This window comes from Sycon ciliatum, chromosome 1 (genome assembly GCF_964019385.1).
Source record: "Sycon ciliatum chromosome 1, ocSycCili1.1, whole genome shotgun sequence".
NCBI classification, from domain to species: Eukaryota; Metazoa; Porifera; class Calcarea; order Leucosolenida; family Sycettidae; genus Sycon; species Sycon ciliatum.
In genome coordinates, this window is record NC_088643.1 from 11,312,683 (window position 1) to 11,332,588 (window position 19,906).

At 47.1% G+C, this 19,906-nt stretch overlaps 2 protein-coding genes across 4 annotated transcripts in view; one reads left to right on the forward strand and one right to left on the reverse strand.

Moving 5' to 3' along the window:
• Positions 1–19,906, forward strand: part of LOC135813208 (uncharacterized) — a 107,138-nt gene that overhangs the window by 56,807 nt on the left and 30,425 nt on the right. The window lies entirely within an intron of this gene.
• LOC135813261 (fatty acid hydroxylase domain-containing protein 2-like) overlaps positions 2,207–19,906 on the reverse strand; it is a 75,697-nt gene continuing 57,997 nt past the window's right edge. Inside the window, exons 1-7 of one of the 3 annotated variants that reach the window (XM_065326410.1) lie at positions 19,249–19,689; positions 18,149–18,421; positions 13,000–13,103; positions 10,439–10,563; positions 7,509–7,714; positions 3,646–3,918; positions 2,207–3,102 (exon numbers count right to left, since the gene is read on the reverse strand). In XM_065326410.1, coding sequence (XP_065182482.1) covers positions 2,946–3,102; positions 3,646–3,918; positions 7,509–7,714; positions 10,439–10,563; positions 13,000–13,103; positions 18,149–18,421; positions 19,249–19,550 — 1,440 coding nt within the window. In that variant the 5' untranslated portion in view covers positions 19,551–19,689 and the 3' untranslated portion in view covers positions 2,207–2,945. The other 2 variants (XM_065326411.1, XM_065326412.1) reach the window with 2 other exon arrangements.

Below are 19,906 nucleotides of genomic sequence, written 5' to 3' on the forward strand. Positions count from 1 at the left end.
TATTATAACAATGACTTCATTAGTTCATTCTTAATTATATCATCAACGCATGCAATCCATAAGACGAATTGTATGTCCAGAGCTTCAAGTAAATGTGTGATTCTGCCTGTGTGTGTGTTGTTTGGTATGTGTGCTGGTGTGGTGGCTTGTGTTTGGGTGCGTGTGTGTGGTGGTGTATGTGCACCCTCTCTGTTGTACACTCTCCAGGGCTAGCTGAGCTTCTGAAGATTTCTACTGGATAGTGTTTAGCAGTTGAGATTGGTGAAAGTGACCAGCACTGGACAGGGATCATTTCAAGCAGCTACTGCAGTAAGAGATACTCCAACAGCACACTACCTGTCATTGATCACAACACTGTGACATCACTTGTATAGACATGATGTATACAGATTGTCTATGACACACACAGTGTTGTGTTAGTATGTAGATATAATGATCAACTGAACTACATGTACTGTCTAGTCCAGTCTACTGTGGTATCAGTTTTACTGAATGTGTTCATGTCTACTCTCACCTACTGTTTTTACACTAGTCACTGTACAGAATAGTTACCGCTATGTCAGTTAAACCTGGAAAACTCTACTCTACAAATGTTTATACTGCTATGTATATTGCCATAGCAGTGTCAGCCATACCCTGTACATACAAGTTCATGCTATTATCCTTGAGATACACATCATATTTTACTCCAGTACTGAAATCTAGCAGCACTGCTAGCATTCGTGTGACAAGCAAGAAATGTCCGTTGACACCGCTGTGTGCTATCACACAAAGCCACGAAGCGTCACAAATGTAGCCATGGTTCGACCCGAGCACACACACAGACTGCGGCTCCTTCAACAATATTTACAATCGTGGCTGGCTTTTCAGTAGACAACAGGACTTATCCTGTCTGAACATGACAATGCGTCCAAGGTCCAATGTGTTTGTGTGTGTGCATGCGTGCACGCGTGCGCACGTTTTTGTGTGTGTATGTGTGTGTGTGTGTGTGTGTGTGTGTGTGTGTGTGTGTGTGTACATGTGTGTGTGTTTGTGGAGGGCGAGGGGGGGGGGGGGGAGGGAGGGGATGCGCATGGATGTGGATGCACGTGTGCGTGTATTTGTTATGTGTGAATGTGCATACACAAGGAGACACCATGCCAAACTAGAGTGTGTCCATTCATCTGTCCCCTTGGAAAAACGCGATTCCGCGGCCGCGGCAAATTTCGCAGAAATTGTCATCATCCGCGGAAATCACGGAATCCACACTATTGCCCGCGGAATTTGAATTTTTTCGGATAAATTAGTAAAATTACTACTCAGTAAGCAGCAGAAAAGCTACTTTGCGATCTGTTTGAGCACATTATGCTCTTGCGAGTGTAAGTGAGTGCAGAATCTCGAAGATTTTTCACTCTCATTCAGTTTGTGACTGCAAATATTAAATGATAGTGTGAAAAGTACTCTTTCATGCAAGGGGGGTGAAAAACTTGCAGAAAGTGCCGCAGATTTTTGATTTTACCACAGAAAATGCCGCAGAAAACCCCCCTTTCCCCCGCGGAATTTGCCGCGGAATATTGAATTATTGGCCGCGTTTTTCCAAAGGGACAGATTCATTACAAGCTCATGAACGGGATCCTACCTCTGTCAGTATTTGCATTATGTTCTCTTGGTAATATGCAGCAGTGTTGTAATGATCAAATTCACCATGGTGAAGATCTACAATGTACTGTCGTGAACATTGAAATCAGATGGGATGACCGGGACCGGCACCCTTACTTCTGTTTGCATGTACACACACTATAGTTTATGTACTGACTGTAAAAATGGACCAGCTGTGCTCACGACTGCAAGGTCAGTGCCCAGTGGCCGCTGAACTTCTCAACGAATTTCAAAGTCCACGACAGAAGTACATTGAAGTGTAGATAAATGGAGGTGGCAAAAGTCACGGACCATGATCCTGTGGAAAAAACCCCAGAGATCACTGGCCGTGCTCATTGACAGTCACAAGAGTATGGTAACGTGCGTTTGGGGGGGGGGCGGGGGGTATCAGAGCCCTCTGAGCCCTCTGGATTTGGATGAGCAGATACTAGTGTAGTTTGGATTTGCCACGAGCGCAGTGGCACACAGTGTTCAAGGGGGGGGGGGGGGATGCCAACAACAAGTTGCAGTGTCAGCATGCCGGTATCGTACAGGCACGCCTAGACTGCATGTGATTTCAGGCTTCAAATTTCAACACTTTGTATGAAGTAAGCGTAGTACTTCAAGTATAAAGTACCTTGAATAGTGACACAATTAAGTACCGGTAGTCGGGTACAGAAAACAGAGTGACTTGGGAGCAAGTAGTACTGATGTCATAGCAGGACAGCTGGAAAGTAGTAGTGATGTCATAGCAGTATAGCTGGAAAGTAGTACTGATGAGTGCTGGCATAGCCAATGCCCCGCTTGTAACTTTAAAAAAAATTATAATACCAGTACTGTCCCTCTCCATGCTTCCAGGATGGTGGAAAGGGCGGAAATTGAAATGGAAAACAAATTGTGAACGGCCCTAGGTGAGAAAGAGAACATAACTTCTTGGTGATCGCCGTCGGAAACAATGCACATTGGCTATGAGAGTTGTCACTGATAGGACTGGAAGATTGAACAATGCGATGTCGTTATTTAACCACCCATGATAGAACACAGATTGGGCCGAGCTAGAGCACTAGTGAATTTGCCACAAAAAAAACCCATAGCTATGTGAATAAAAATAATAATATCAAAGGCATGCCTGAAGTAGTCACGGTAGCTAAGTGGAATTTGCCATGTGACTAGCATTGATGGTGGGTATGCTACAATACACGTACATGTAGAGTAGTGACAATACTAGCATTGAAACTGGAGGATGGGACGGTCAAGGGTGGACTGTGAGGAGACTAGCAACAGCAGTGAGGGTGCACACACGCACATGCACTGCCGACTTGACCTTTTTACTGGCATTTCTTCGGTTCGTCCGGAATCAGAACGTTGGCTGGGGTGGTGCCAAGTAGCATGGAATGGCGCTCGTACGACTTTGATTTACGGAAGCGACTGTCCGTGCCATACAGAAAATCAAAGATCCCCAGCATGCCAAAGTTCTGGTTGAACCTGCGTAGCAGCAGCCAACATTAAAAAAAAATAATATCAGTTTTTTTACGAGGTACACAAACTCACCGCCAGGCACATGAGGCTAGCATGGAGTCACCAGTGAGACGGTGCTGGTAGGCCGGGCCTGCCAGGCTCAACTGACCAGAGGTCTCGGAATCATCGAATGGCAGACTCACCAAACTGAGGGCATTGTAGTGCATTGGATCAGAATCAGACAATACCTATAGGAACATTCATGGTCAGAAGAGACAACAACCATGACACTGGTATGCAAGTGGACTGCTGGAAACAGGGAGTATTTCTTTTCTGTTGTTGGGGGGGGGGGGCAGGGACTGAGGGAGTAGTATTCTTCTCTGTGCGCGTGGTTTTTATACAAGCAGCCAGAAGTGTTTTTTTTGGGGGGGGAGTATTTCCTTTTAGGGGTACAGTGGGGGGGGGGGGGGGGGGCTCAAGTCAGATTGTTGCGTTCACCGCCTCCCATGTATGTGCAAGGTATTAGTACAGCTACCAATCAATGCAGAATGCACACACTACACTACTAACTTTGCATGATGGTAGTCGTGGTACTCGTTGGACGGCATGAACGGCAGGTGGAAGCCGCAGTGTGCGACGGACACGGAGGCCAGCGAGATACAGGCCCACAGCAGCAGCAGCATACAGTGAGAGCCGAGCAGGATGGGACCAGCCATTACCGGCAATATGTTGGCGATGACATGCTCGACCGGGTGACAGTACAGCCCAGAGATGCTGATTGGTGCGGTCCACTCGTGGTGGACCTTGTGGATGTGTTTATACCACAAGGGAATGTGAAGTGCCCTAGAGAAACACAAAGCAAAAGAGAGAGGAAGAGGGAGAGAAACAAAGAGAGAGAGAGAGAGAAGAGAGAGAGAGAGAGAGAGAGAGAGAGAGAGAGAGAGAGAGAAGGGAGAGGGGGGAGAGGGAGAGAGGATGGAGAGGAAGAGGGAGAGGGAGAGGGAGAAGGAGAGGGAGAGGGAGAGGGAGAGAGAGAGAGAGAGAACGTAGAACGTAAAACGACAACGACTGTGCAGATAATATTCCAGTATCCGGAGGCTCGTGGGAAAGAGAGAAGACGGCAGAAACACTCTCCAACCCCCGACCTGTTCTTTCGGGAGTGCCCGGGCTCGATATTAGGCCCTCTGTTATTCATTTTATATATCAATGATTTGCCTAGTGATGTACCTGATACTTCTTTGTATGCTGATGACACTGCACTCATGAAATTCGAAGCCTCACTTCAGCAACTTCACCTATCTCTACAGCTGGACATAGAAAAGGTCGTGTCCTGGATGCATCGCTTGCACCTATCCCCCCAATCTCAACAAAACCAAGGCCCTTATCATCGGCTGTGCGTCGGCAGATAACATTGCATTGTATTTCCCAGGATCTCCCCAGCCTATTGAGATGGTGAGTGGTCACATACACCTAGGGGTAGTGATTGATTCTGCTCTTTCGTGGTCGGAACATATTGTTGTGGAATTTTCCCCCGCTCCCCGCCACAATTTCGCAACATATGATTTCTGTGCGTTGTTGTACCAGCTCTGCTCTTGGAGCTTTGCTCTCTCATTTTACCCATCTCCCAAACAGTTGCAAGATTCTATTCTACCGATGCTATTATTCTGCCTTTATTCCCGTAGCTATGCAGAAGACGTTACTTCAGTAACGTCTGGCGCTAGCCAGGGTCCACACAGCTTTAATTCCCGTAGCTATGCAGAAGACGTTACTTCAGTAACGTCTGGCGCTAGCCAGGGTCCACACAGCTTTAATTTGGTATTTGTGTGTTTGTTTGTTTGTTTGTTTGTGTCACGCCTGGCGCTATCCCGTATCTGACGGCAATAAAAGCATAGGGATGTTATAAATTTTTCAATACTCCTGTTTTTTCAGGCATATCCTGGGATTCGAACCCACACTATCGCCCTACATGCATCCCCCCATACACTTCGCATTCATACCCATTCTTCCAAGTTGCTTCACGTTATGATCTTGCGTTTGAAAGCCCTATTTGAATATTGCGGGCAGCTGTATGTTGCCAGCTGTGTTTGATGGTACGGTACGGTACGGGAGACGGTGTCGTATTACCCTCGATCGTACCTGTCCCGTACCTATCCCCTACCGTACCGTACCATCAAAGACGACTGGCCACAATGCATATTCAAATAGGGCTTTCAAATGCAAGATCACAATGTGAAACAACTTGGAAGAATTAGTATGTATGCGAAGTGTATCGGGGGATGCATGCAGGGCGCGCGATAGTGCGGGTTCGAATCCCAGGTTTAAAAAAAGGATTTGTTTAAAGAATTTATAACATCCCTATGCTTTTTTTTTGTCTAGGTCATCAAGGCAAAAAAGCATAGCGTAGGGCCCTGAGCTTCCAAGCTCTCTCGTTTGGTATTTGTTTGTTTGTTTGTTTGTGTCACGCCTGGCGCTATCCCGTATCTGTCCCGTACCGTACCGTACCATCGAACACAGCTGGCCACAAACAGCTGGCCACAATATTCAAATAGGGCTTTCAAATGCAAGATCATAACGTGAAGCAACTTGGAAGAATGAATATGAAAGCGAAGTTTATTGGGGAATGCATGTAGGGCGATAGCGCGGGTTCGAATCCCAGGTTATGCCTAAAAAATTGGAGAATTGAAAACATCCCTATGCTTTTTTTGCCTAGGTCATCAAGGTGGTAGACGGTGTCGTATTACCCTCGACCGTATCTGTCCCGTACCGTACCATCAAAGACGGCTGGCTAGAAACAGCTGGCCACGATATTCAAATAGGGCTTTCAAATGCAAGATCATAACGTGAAGCAACTTGGAAGAATTAGTATGTATGCGAAGTGTATCGGGTGATGCATGCAGGGCGATAGTGCGGGTTCGAATCCCAGGTTATGTCTTAAAAAATAGGAGAAATGAAAAATTTCATATTATTTTATGCTTTTTTTGCCTAGGTCATCAAGGCAAAACGCATAGCGGCGTAGGGCCCGGAGCTTCCAAGCTCTCTTGTTTGATTACGCTGACATAGCATGGTGTGGTCTTAGTGCAGCCGCGTGCTGTTTCCAAGCTTGAAATTCACCATAGAAAAATAATTAATCGGCTGTTTGGAAAATCCCTCGTGCATAACAGTAAGCATATTATACTGTCTCGTAGCCTCCTCTCCACTTGCTGATAGACGCCAAGCACACCTGTGTGCACTCGTTCAGAAAATTATTTATCTTAAGCAAATCCCCAGGCACTTCAAGAAATATGATTGGTTCCAGCGAGAGAGAAATACAAGACACCAGGTATCATTACCTTCCCCTTAATTGTCCCTAATGATCAAATCACCTGTCTCTATGGCTTGCACATTTTGGCTCAAACTCTTTTATAATATTCACTGTTCACAGTCTCTCTCAGCTTTCAAGGATGCATTTCAGCTAAAATAGCACTGTATTGTGCTACCTGCTGTTGACACATGGTGTCACCTCCCTTCCTTTTCTTCTTTTTTAATGCTATTTTCCGTGGTTGGATTCACCCTCCCTCTCTTGTATTGGCTATGTATTATTATGTGCCATGAAGCGGAGACGATAAATTTAAATAAATAAATATCCGAGTAGTTGTATGCTGGCTGAACTGAAGCCCATGTACTCACAGCAATACGGGAACTACAGACTGTCAACACCTCAACAAATGGCGTTCAATACGCAATTCCACAATACAGGACAGGCGGAAACAGTCACGGTGTGATTGGTCCGGCCATACCTTGGGGTGTCATCGTTTGGCGAATCTGGATTGAGTGCGAGCAGGCGGTGTGGTCCGAGCAACGCTGGCCCAGTCGAACAAAACAAGGGTGTAGTACGCAAAATGTACGCATATCGTACAAAGATTCTGTGAAAGCTATCCAAAACGGCAAAGTCCATTTCCACTCCGGCCACTCCCGGTGTGGGGGCCGGTGTGGTCAGATTCCACTCCAAGTACACCTACTCCGGATTCGATCGGATTCGACCAAACGATCACGCTCACTCGGAGCACACTTGCTCGGGATTCGCCCAATCGATCATGCCCCTAGTCTTTCATACAGTCTGTGTATGACATGGCAGGGGCACATAACGGCTCCTCGGCAGTACATGTGAACATGCACTGGTGGCCAAGCAGTTAGTCCGGGCATGGCCTGACCAGCCACCCCGTAGCAGTGTTGCCATCCCGGCCGGTGTTAGGACTACTCATGCCCACAGTAATGGCACACCGCTGAGATATAGAAGACGGTCAAGACTAAAATACACACGTAAACAGACATGATATATCACCGGTGCAAGCATTGTTCGATCATGCGGGCTCGACAAAGTCATGACATGAACCCCACCTTATTTTCCTGTGAACACGCAAGGCAACTTCACCTCACTGCTGATCATTCCTTACCGGTGCGAATAGAAGAAAATCACCTCAAAGATAAACATAGAGATTGCCAGGTCCACCAAGCACCACTGGAAGGACGGCAGGGTCTCGGCAAATAATCCGCCGCGCTTTTGGAAGATCCAGTAGAGTGCAAGTTGGCTGCTATAACCCACAGCCAACTGGTTTAAGAGGACAACCTTCAAACACTTCTTGAACGTCTGCCATTCCACCTGTATGGAATCACACACACAAAGACCGAGGATTGATAGAAGTTGAGCTAACAGGGTCCGACCTTGGACTACTGGTTCCAAATGCCACGTACAGTTCAGGCCAGCAAAGTGCGACCACTGCCGGCGCTCTTTCTCTGCCAGGCTCAAGCGGGCCTTAACAGCCGTTCGTAGCACCCTCGCTTCTCAGCCGTTCGTTGCGCCTTCGCTGCTGCTCAGTTCGTTAGCAAGTGATCAAATGTCCCTGGTCAGCACTAGCACTGTACATGAATCCAAAAATAACTAACATATTTGCCATTAAATAATCTACGTGGAGATAATAATTTTAATATACTTGGTCCGCGTCAGCAATATTGTCGCTTATCTTTCGACAATTTTAACTTCGACTTTGGACATCAACGCTAGCACTTGAAGTGATAAAATTTGGTACGATGGACGGTACGGTATAGCATGACAACTAGCAAGGAGGAATTTACTGTCCAAGGAAGGGTTCATACTTTTTTTGGTCCTCGTCGTCGCTGCTCTCGGCGCTGGTGACAAATATTTTTGCTCGGGATCGACTCTCCTGCTTTTGCAAGCTCATCTCTCTTCCTCTTCGCTGCCTGGCTATTTTCTAAAGAGAAGTCGATCGTGACGGTCGCCTTCTCTATAGGACTTCGCGTAGGCAGCACGACAGCCTGTGTGGTTCAAATCAGACGCCGTTCTTTGCAAGATTTTATTTTGAACGACGACGACGACGCGTACAGTACTTGCAAATCTCCACGACGCACTGGATACTCCGAGCGTTGAGCTGGAGGTACGGGAGCTGCGATCTCAGTGATTCTCAGCTTGACGAGCGAGGTGAGCGATCTCGGTCGTTCAGCAAAAATGGAGCTGATTCCGAGTAGCCGATTACTTTCTTGTGGCTTGCGCTGCTCTTGCCTGCACAGCGTAACAAGATAATCTATTTTGATGCGGCGCTGTATCAATCAGAATCACCCACCCGTCGCTCACGAAATCGACTCGAACTCTAGCTAGACCTTTCAGGTACTAGTAAACTAACTTACTAACAAAAATTGACATGAAATGGGCTGCCAAGTGAGCATTGGTGACATATAAACAAAGCTGAAAGATAAGCGACAATATCGCTGACGCGGACCAAGTAGCTATGAATAGTGTTAGGTACCTCCTCCCGTACCTTTACTCACCTTTTGTACCCTTTGGTTCCGTTGGCCTGGGTATCCACTTGCGCGCCCATAATTGCCATAGCTACCCAGGCCCTTTATCTTGCCGTTCAGACTTGATCTCTTTCTCTCTTCAATAAGCTCTCTTCAATTATCACCATGTAGTCGTTTCGTTCGTCCTGGTCTTAGTCATCCCGTCTCTAATAAATGTCGTTCCACCAACCTACCTGTTCCCGTTGTCAGTTGTCCTTTTTCGTATTCAACAATAGGATGAAGGCCGCAGACATCACGCAACTACGTTACTTGTTTGACATGTGCGCGTTATGTCCAACAGTTGAAAGTCCTTGAGGCAGTTTGTATACGTATTCATAAGCCTGTTTTTGTGTAAGCAGAAAGAGCACGTTGTTGCACTGAAGTTGTATTCGTAGGTTGACACTTCGTTCAGTGCCTTCTCACCTTTGGTTACGTAATCTTGTTACCTTTTTTTCGTTTCCTCTAGTGGTGTTATTGCACTTGTATCTTATTGTTATTTCTAACACCTTTCTATTTACAGTACTTAACTTCAGTTTCTTTGGTTGTACCCTTAGTTCCGTATTTTTTTCCCACTGATGCTAGGAACAAGAAAATCGATTCTGGGTTTTCAATAATATTTTTGTTATAAAATACACAGCAATACATGTCAAACAAGTCACGTAGTTGCGTGATGTCTGCGGCCTTCATCCTATTCATAGCTATATATTTGCCATTACATGTATTACCAAGAGTACATAACCCCCAAGAGTGTGCAACTCCAGCTATGGGGTCTGCGAGGGCAGAACTTCACATAATGTGATGAACCCGTCACATTATGTGCACTCTGTGCATGATTGATACAGGGTTGTACGCAACCCAGCTTTGGGTGCAACTCTCTTGTGGTCACTTTGCACTGTTTTCCGGTGTAACCTTTTTGAACCATGTCACGTGATGTGAAGTTCTGCCGTCGCAGCACTGCATAGAGGTTGTGCAGGCAGTTAAGTTGCACACTCTTGGGGGTTATATTGTACTCTTGGTGTTACACATTACGAAATCAAGCGGCGAAGGCGGGCTTTCCACGCAAAAGCAGCATGCGCAAACACCAACAGAAAGTACCCGTGACATACGCGTAAGAATGTCCTACAGTACCAACATGCACGCATGCACATGCACACACACACATGCACACACGCACATGCACACACGCACATGCACACACGCACATGCACACGCACACACATGCACACACACACACACACACACACACATACACACACACACACACACACACACACACATGCACATACACACATGTGCGTGCTCATACACACATGCACATACACACATGTGCGCGCTCATACACACACGCACACACGCACACACACACACGCACACACGTACGCACATGCGCGCGCTCATACACACACGCACACGCACACGCACACACACACACACACACACACACACACACACACACACACACACACACACACTGTCACTACCGAGCGGCACACCGAAAAGAACGTCTGGCGCATAGAATAGCATAACTGACCACAGCTGGCTTCTTTTTAGGCTGGATACGATATTGCAAGATGCTCGAAGGGGTTCCAGTCAGCTCCACGAAGATGAAGAATGCATTGAACAACCAGTAGAAGGTGACCATGGAACTCCATAGAACTGCAACACACACCCGATAGCACCAAACACAGTCACCATTACTTGTACAATGGTTTTAAAACAGATTCAATGCCAGATGCCACACCGGTTACACAACCATTTTCACATTCACTGCAGAAGCCCATACTGCTCATGTGTAAATGACGCTGTGTGTAGCCGCGAGCTGCTACATTCCCACGCTACTAGTGATCAGTATTATTCTAGCTACATAACTGGTTGTTTTCGTGATCCTTACCATGTGACGATGTTACACTTGTGATAGTCACGAGAAAACGTCCAAGTCTAATTACTAAGTACTTGAGCAGGTATTGAGCAGGTATTGAGCAGGTATATCTTTTTTTGCCTGCACTGACTATTTGATGTCATAACACTGTTCCAGCTTTTGCCAGTAGGACTGAGCTCAGCTGAACCATACTGGAAGAGATATCTCAGTACCGGCTGCATCAGTCAGAAAAACGACCGAGAAAAAGCTGTCATGCTGAATCGACTAGAACCGCCGTCATAAAACTAGCCACCATACAGGGAAATACATTTCAAAGTAAAGTCCTCCTCTACACCATGGTTAGGAGAGTGCAACTGGCTGCAGTACAGTTCAGTATAAAGTACACTACTCCAGACCTGCCAAAGGTCATTTTTCTCTTAGGGCCTTCAAAAAGCGTGTTATTGCATTGTCATGTTAATTTATGGTGAAAAAGGAGAAGGACAAAATTAATGTTATTATGTTATCACGTTTATTTATTTTTGATACATGTATCATTGGGTCAGAATGGGAATATGCCTGCAACGTTATAGCCAGAACAAAAGTGATGGGGGGGGGGGGGGGATCATTATAGGACCCAACATTTTGTGATTTCACCGCCATTTTGTGTCGCCATTTTGGCCGCTGCTTTCACCAACACCAGTAAGCAACCGACCATTTCATGTATTTATTCACCGGCCACTGGAACCCGCCATTGATAATCATTATGGTTTTCAGAGGTAAGTGATGACTATGATACAATGACTCATACAATGACTCATACAATGACTCGAACAATGACTCATACAATGACTCATACAATGACTCATACAATGACTCGAACAATGACTCATACAATGACTCGAACAATGACTCATACAATGACTCGAACAATGACTCATACAATGACTCATACAAAAGGGAGGTTCTGCTCTACGTTTTGGGAACGCGACGCAAAGAATCACGCGAACTTTCTTCGCGTTCCCGTAACGTAAAGAAATGCTGTTCTGCTCTACGTTTCACCTAGAGAAGTCACGTGGAATGTGTACTGGGAATTTCCCCTTCCATATTTGGCAGTTTTCTACATGCAGTTGATCGATACCCAGCAAATCCGTACGCATTTTCTCTGCGTGTGCCACAACGTAGAGAACCTCATCTCCGCGTAGAAATCTGGAGCCAAAACACGCGAAGCCGTAGACTCTAACCCAGACACCTGTTCTCTACGTGATTTCTCTACGTTTCACGTATAGCAGAACCTCTCTAATGACTCATACAATGACTCGAACAATGACTCATACAATGACTCGAACAATGACTCATACAATGACTCATACAATGACTCGAACAATGACTCATACAATGACTCAAACAATGACTCATACAATGACTCATACAATGACTCATACAATGACTCGAACAATGACTCGAACAATGACTCATACAATGACTCATACAATGACTCATACAATGACTCGAACAATCCTGTGTTACAACATGTACAGTGAAACCTCGTTAAGAAGAACACTGATAAAACAAACTTTCGCTTCAAAAGAAGAACTAGTATTTGTAACTCTATTGGATAGATCACGGTGTATTCACTGGGATAAGACAGTGTCTGCTCCAGCGCCGGGTGAGCCGGGTAATCCACCCGGTTGGGCGGCGCTTGGATCCGGTTGAAAATATAGTACCGGGTCACCTGTGACCCGGTTGGTACTTTACACTTTCGAACTTTGAAAGGACTGACTACATGGCTTGTATGTGTCAGATACTTCTTCTTCTTTCGTAATTTTTTTAATTCCTGTCCTCTCTTTTCTAAATGCGGCTTATCCATTCGCCTTTATATCATTGGGCATGTGTACCCGGTTCCGACCCGGTTGAAATGGTTGCGCCAGTTACACGTGTACCCGGCTGTCCTACAATCCTAGAGCAGACACTGATAAGATATGGATAAGAAGAACTCCCGTTATTGCGAACAAATCCCGTCGGTCCCTTGGTGTTCGTCCTAAAGAGGTTTGACTATATATGTATGTGATGTGTCCTCATCATGCATATAAGAAGGTGGGGCGCTCGCTCTCTGAAGTGAAGGGTGGTGCATTCATTTTGAAAGGGGGCGGTCCAAAAGTGAAGGAGGGCGCAGCGCCCCGCTATGTCGCTTTGGCGAGCACCCTGGCCCGTCGTGTTCTTTAAAACCCACTCACTGCTAGATAGAAGGAACTCGTTGCCTCCTGCCACATCGTGATAGAGCTGGTTCCATCTGTGCTGCCAGAACTGACTCGATGCATCCCAGAGTTCTGTCAGAGGCCTGCGGAAAACAGACACAACACACGTGGTACGCGGTGCATGATAAGACAACGGACTCCATCAAAGTGTCATGATCACAGAGCCCCTGGGTGAGCTGCAAACATCAGGATTCGATTCCGGTATTCGACTGTGAGACCAGAACTAGTGGAGGGTAACAGACAGGGGGCTGGGGGGGGGGGGTACACAAACGAAGGCAGACAGAAAGGACTAGTAGGAGTTCGTAGGAGGAGCATACACAGAGACTAATAAAGCAGACTTCTAAAGTACTAGCTCGTTCTCCTGCTTTTTTTTGCTTTCATATAAAAACACTATAGACTCCGGTGTTTTCTTCTCTGCCTGACCCGCATTAGCAATGTTGATACGGAGACCCTTGGTCGGTTTAGCTGCTTCTGCCTCGCCTCCACTGCTTCGCCTGCCATCGCTGTGTGCCTCCCTGTGATTTCCAGCGGGAGCTGGCGTTTGCACCATGATGGTTTCTCGTGACGTCTTGTGTCCTACTACAACCGCAAACCTTTAATAGATGACTTGCACAAAGATTGTCTGGGTTCGAGACGGGGCAAGTGGACCTTCTGACTCTGCACTTCCCCACCTTTTGAGTTCGTGACTTTCGAAGTTTCGCTTTTTGCCTGATGAACACTGAGCTAGTTTTTTGGGCTATAGAGTAGGTTTTGATTCGACTTGTATCGTCATGCCGAAGCACTGCTGCGCTCCTGAATGAACTAGCAGACGAGAGATGGAACTGAGGCTCCCATTCCATACGTTCCTTTCCGAGCCGGCCGGGCGGGAGGCAGGAAAATGAGGGAATATTATTTTAGTATCATTGGTGTAGGCTGCAACAAGCACGTCGTGGTCCTGAAGTGTGACTACTTTCCCGCAGTGGAAGCGAAGTCAAGCACAACGAAAGTTTGTGGACGTCTGAGAAAGAACTCGATTCCCTTTCAATCGGCTGCACTAGCTCCAGAGAGACCCTCTCCTGAGGACAGACTGCGGAGAGGCCAGGAACCTGCCGAGTGACGAGTGGAAGCCTAAACCATGAAAATGAAGGGTGAAAGGACGCAGTATGAGAGCAAGATGGCCTTTAGTAGTACTTCAAGTAGTATCTGAGTTGAAGGAGAGAACAAGTGTGCTGGAGAAACGCTGCGAAGTCCTCAGGCCTGATGTGTACTAGCTACTGTTGAAGTCTCACTTGTTCCGATAACATTTCATCAGCCCTTTCTCTGAGCAGCTGTATCTAGACTTGGATCTAGGCCAGAGACATAGCATTGTAAACCTTACTGAAGCCATATGTATCCGATACCTGGCTCTAGTGAGAAAGCAGTTTGGCGCAGGCTCGCAAACTATGATTGAATCAGGGAGTGATGGAAAGTCACATTATACCTCTTCATGATTAGCTGGTAATGACGACGATGCGGCTCCGGCTGGGTCTCATGGGAAAGTAACTTGCATACCTGTTTATTTGCAACGAGGCAACGGTACCCCATGTACTAAAGACATGGGAACTACATTTCATCTCCTCCTGGGAGAATGTGGAACAAATAATGCCAGAGTGTGTCTGATACACATCACAGTCTGCTGAGTATGTTCATTATTGTGGACGTTACATAACTGCGCTGTGAGGTACCTTCTGTGTTGGACCTACAGTTGAGCCACTACTCTTCTTACAAATTCCGCACAACGGTGAAAGGATTTGTCGGAGCATCATCAAACAGTGCATTCGCCTTCATCATACACTGGCTCCGTTGCCTACAGTAATTCACATCTTGACGGGGCGCGCTGGGACGATACGGAAGGAGCGGCGGGAACCATTGGAGTGCTCATGATGCTGGTTAGCGGAGACGGATGTGAGTGTCAGGAACGGGAACGTAACCGCACTACTGTACAGATCAGGAAGCGATGGAAGAGTTGAATCTGTTCAGCCTTCCATGCCGTGTACAAGGACACAAGCGTAAAAATGGCTACATTTCGAATGTGAACTGGCGATGGCATTGTGTGGCGACGAACACAACTGCAACTGTTCAAATTTCAGCATTTCGAACATTATGCTTCCCACCGAATGGCTCACATGACGGAGTTGGACATTACCAGGCTAGGATTATCATTTGCTGTATTTATGGATAGTCCTTGAGTTTTCAGATGAAGTGCTTTATCTTTTACCTGTCGTTCCTTTAGTGTGGCACAATGTCCATGGCTGCTTTCTTGTCTTCATAACAGACTGGTATAATCAGCATGATTCGGCTTTATTAGAGAAGAAATAAAAAATTTCCTTTCGGAAAGGAAGCCCAGAAGCGTCAACCCCCATGGACTGTGCTTTATGACTCTCGTCCATCGACGTTAACCGTCGCAATAACTGCTGCATGTATGTTGTGCTGTGCGAACCGTACAAGATTTTAACAGCTCACCCATGCCTTCCCAACAGGCTCCTATATCCCGTACCGATAGCGTTACATTGAATATGAACTAGGCTAGCACAGTTATCCTTCGTTCTTTTGATGGCGGCGGGTAGCATGGAACTTGACGTGTTCTTGGGATCCTCGTGCAACACCTGCTGTTTCTGGATGCCATATTATTGGGTGCATCGAGGTTGCTTCTATGCTCACTGTTGTTTAGCAAGACAATTTTTTTTATAACTATTTCACCGAAGAATATGGCAAGAGTATTTTGGGTTGGTTTGAACGCCTGGCTTCTCTTCACATAATATACAGTCATGTACTTCCACTAACCCTACAAGTGCACATGACTCATGAGCTGCTGAAGACAGTGACGGTACTGATCATGTACATGTACATCATGTACATGCCGTGCACCGTTCATTCATGCTGACAAACAAAGTACACAACAGACGGTGTAGGGTGCCCGCAGTGTAGCCTGGGTGCACAGGGCTGGGGTGCACTTGCCCCGTCTCACTCCCGGCTCGGATCTTTGTGCAAGTCATCTATTATCGCATTGGAGAGAACGTGTTAGAGCTAGGTGTCAGATCCCTGAGCGTCTCCTGAGCAGTCTGCTGGTATAAGGACCTAGGGTGCAGTCACGCTGCACCCCCTCCCCCAAAAGTAAGGGGCGCTCGTTTTCCATCTCCAAGTACGTGGCGGTAGACACCTTTCAAGTCAGTAGATCATGCCGGTTCTTTTCTACCGTGAACGATTAGTAGCGGTAGATTCTACTTTTCTCTCACGACATATCGACGCGACACGGGAAATGAGTGCTATCACGACACAGACCACCAAAACTAGGCTAGCCCCACTATCGCCATCACCAAAACTTGAAGATGACGCTCGCCCATAGCATTATTATGCGGGAGAGAAATGAGTTGAAATAATTTTAAAAAAAAACCCAGAATACCGGTACCTGATCATTACGGACTAACTCAGCTAGCAACAGGTGCTTACCGATGCAGAGAATTCTGAATGGCAGCCCAGTGATAAGGAGACTGGAGGTCCCGAAGACGACCACCGTGTCGCTGTCAAGACTGACATGATCTCCTTAACCGAACTGATGCTCATGCCGCGCTGTTCTCCAAGTCACTCTCCCACCGACATACCGAGCAAGAAGCCGAAACGGCCAAAGCCCAATGATTGCGGAAAGCCAACCATGTACCACAGAGACAGCAATCAAAATCTCGACGCTCCAAAGCGGTCTCGCTGCCTAAAAACCCAGCCGCTGTTTCTACTTCGAGTGTGCTACTTTGCAGCCAGTCCGATCGTGAATTTCTGTCAGACCGTCGACGATGCATTGCAACAGAGGAAAGGAGTTTTTTTTAGTTTGTCAGCATGTCGCGTCGCCGACTATGCCGGACGTAGATCTACGTGTCGGCCTGTCCGTTCACACACGTGCACACCTGCTGAGCGGAAATGAGATTTTCGAGTGTACGAGTACTAGAGACTAGTAGACATCGGACCGACTCCATACCGAAAGAAGGACTTTTTTTAAAGTGTTGTTCATCCTCGGCCCCTCAGGCCTCAGCCTCAGGCTTTTAGAATGATTGCTTTCATGGTTGTAAGTGTAACCTCATCGGCTCAACGCTGTCCCCGAACGAAACCTGCAAGCCGTCAAAGTTGTGCAAGAGACCAATGATGGCCTTTCAGCTCCACAACTAACTAACTCCAAGGGAGATGTCGGAGTGGGTGGGACATACAATCGTGTACAATCAGTCACACACACAACAGAGGCGAACGGAGCATTTTAAGGGCGCGTTCGAATTGTCACTCTTGGACTTTTCGAGGAGTTTCGTTTTTCTGAAGAGGTGGCCTTCTTGGCCTCTTCAGAAAAACGAAGCTCATCGAAACTCCACAACCTCATCCGATGGGAGAGGTGGATTGGTTCCGAAGAGTTTGGAATAGCTACGTCACGTAGGACGTGGAGATGGTCGATCTGATCGGACGTCATCATCGCCATGACCATTCCACTGAAAAACTCTAAAATGATAGAAACCGTTCTAATGCCGTAATGGGACACTCAACTAATCTCTTTAAAAAATGTGTTCGAACAGTTGATGGAGACAATTCGAACGCCGCCTAAAACTATCGAATCCTCGACGAGCAGGCCTGGCACAGTACAGCTACTGGTAGCAGTGGCAGTGCATGCTGCCCATGCAGAGTACAGCTACCGTAGCAATGGCAGTGCATGCTACCCATGCACAGTACAGCTACCGGTAGCAGTGGCAGTGTATGCTACCCATGCACAGTACAGCTACTGGTAGCAGTGGCAGTGCATGCTACCCATGCACAGTACAGCTACCGGTAGCAGTGGCAGTGCATGCTACCCATGCACAGTACAGCTACTGGTAGCAGTGGCAGTGTATGCTGCCCATGCACAGTACAGCTACCGGTAGCAGTGGCAGTGCATGCTACCCATGCACAGTACAGCTACCGGTAGCAGTGGCAGTGCATGCTACCCATGCACAGTACAGCTACTGGTAGCAGTGGCAGTGCATGCTGCCCATGCACAGTACAGCTCAAGTCAGATTATTGCGTTCACCGCCTCCCATGTATGTGCAAGGTATTAGTACAGCTACCAATCAATGCAGAATGCACACACTACACTACTAACTTTGCATGATGGTAGTCGTGGTACTCGTTGGACGGCATGAACGGCAGGTGGAAGCCACAGTGTTCGACGTACACGGAGGCCAGCGATATGCAGGCCCACAAGAGCAGCAGCATACAGTGAGAGCCGAGCAGGACGGGACCAGCCAATACCGGCAATATGTTGGAGAGGAAATGCTCGACCGGGTGACAGTACAGACTAGAGATGCTGATCGGCGCGGTCCACTCATGGTGAAACTTGTGGTTGTGTTTATACCACAAGGGAATGTGAAGTGCCCTAGACAAACGCAAAGCAAAAAGGGAGAGAGAGAGAGAGAGAGAGAGAGAGAGAGAGAGATAGAGGGAGAGAGGGTGAGAATGTGTGTGTGTGTGTGTGTGTGTGATAGAGAGAGAGAGAGAGAGAGAGAGAGAGCGGCTTTCCTACTTCAGATTTTATTTCCGTGAGCGGCAACCCCGAAATACTGAAAAATTCGAATGTGAAATGCAACCCCCACCAAATTCTTGCAGGGATAGCATTTTTCTCACAATGTAGCGGACATTATGCGTGGACTGTTAGGCACGAAACGGATTTTGCAACCAACACAGGCCATTTTGTAGTCCACAATCACCATCACTGCATCAGTCACATTCCACGGCCACCCTCCAAACTTTTCCGGAAATTCAACCCTTTCCCACATTCTCCTTCCGTGTTTGTGAAGATAACCTGACTTAACTACATGTAGATGTGTAGATGTAAAAGTTCCGTGCTTATTTAGACAGTCACACCACTCACTGCATGAATCAACCGTACACGCTGCCCCTTCTCCGTTCTGGACCAGGCCGTTCAGTGGTGAAAACAATCATGTCTTCTAGCTTGGCATTGGCCACCTGTCCGTGCTTCCATCATCATTATCATCACTCATAGCTGGAACGATTCAGGATACGGAGCGATGATGAACTCGTCAGGCAAGCTGGCCATGATGATGCTGTCTTTGTACGGCTGCCGGGTTAGGTTGGAGATATCGGCCGTTCCCTTCACTAACACCGTCGTTACCAGTTCATTGTTGTAAGCCTCTACTCGTAACGAACACTGTTCTGGCCAGTCACTCACAGAGTCGCACTCACACTATCCCGGTATGTTCCAGTGCGCACGGCACAGATGTGATGACTTTGTTGCCAGCCATCAGTCTGCCATCCATGTCCGCCATCACCGGTGCCATCATCATCGGTAGGTCAGCCAATTGCAAACCTACCTCCAGTTGACCAAGGCGGCCATAGCAGAAAGCCTCGGAGTTGATGTTGAACATCCACACACGTCTGGATTCGTTTGAATGGGTTTTCCAAGTTGCCAATCGGTGCTTGGTTTGGCTCACCCCCAGCCAGCCAATGTACTTCGGACTTCGTCGGGTCATGACCTGTACTTGCATCCACGATCATCCGAAATTCGCCACCACCAACGGCCGCATCAGCCTCCTTCACCGGTTGCTCGGTGAAAATGGGCGAAACTGAAGCAAAAGCGAGAAAAGCGAACACAACTAACAGTAGATCTACCAGGGAGTCGTCAAATAAGTATTTGACGACTCCCTGACAACTGCACGTACTTGTGCCAAGTACCATTGCCATGCCGACCCACCACCAAATTAATGATTTTTTTAAATCATTTGTAAATGTCTCGTCTTCCATGACGTAGATCTACTCTGTCCAAGGGACGAAGCGCATGCGCGCGTGACACTGATACGGTACAGACATGTACAGACTTCAGTCATCAGGTCATACCAGTACT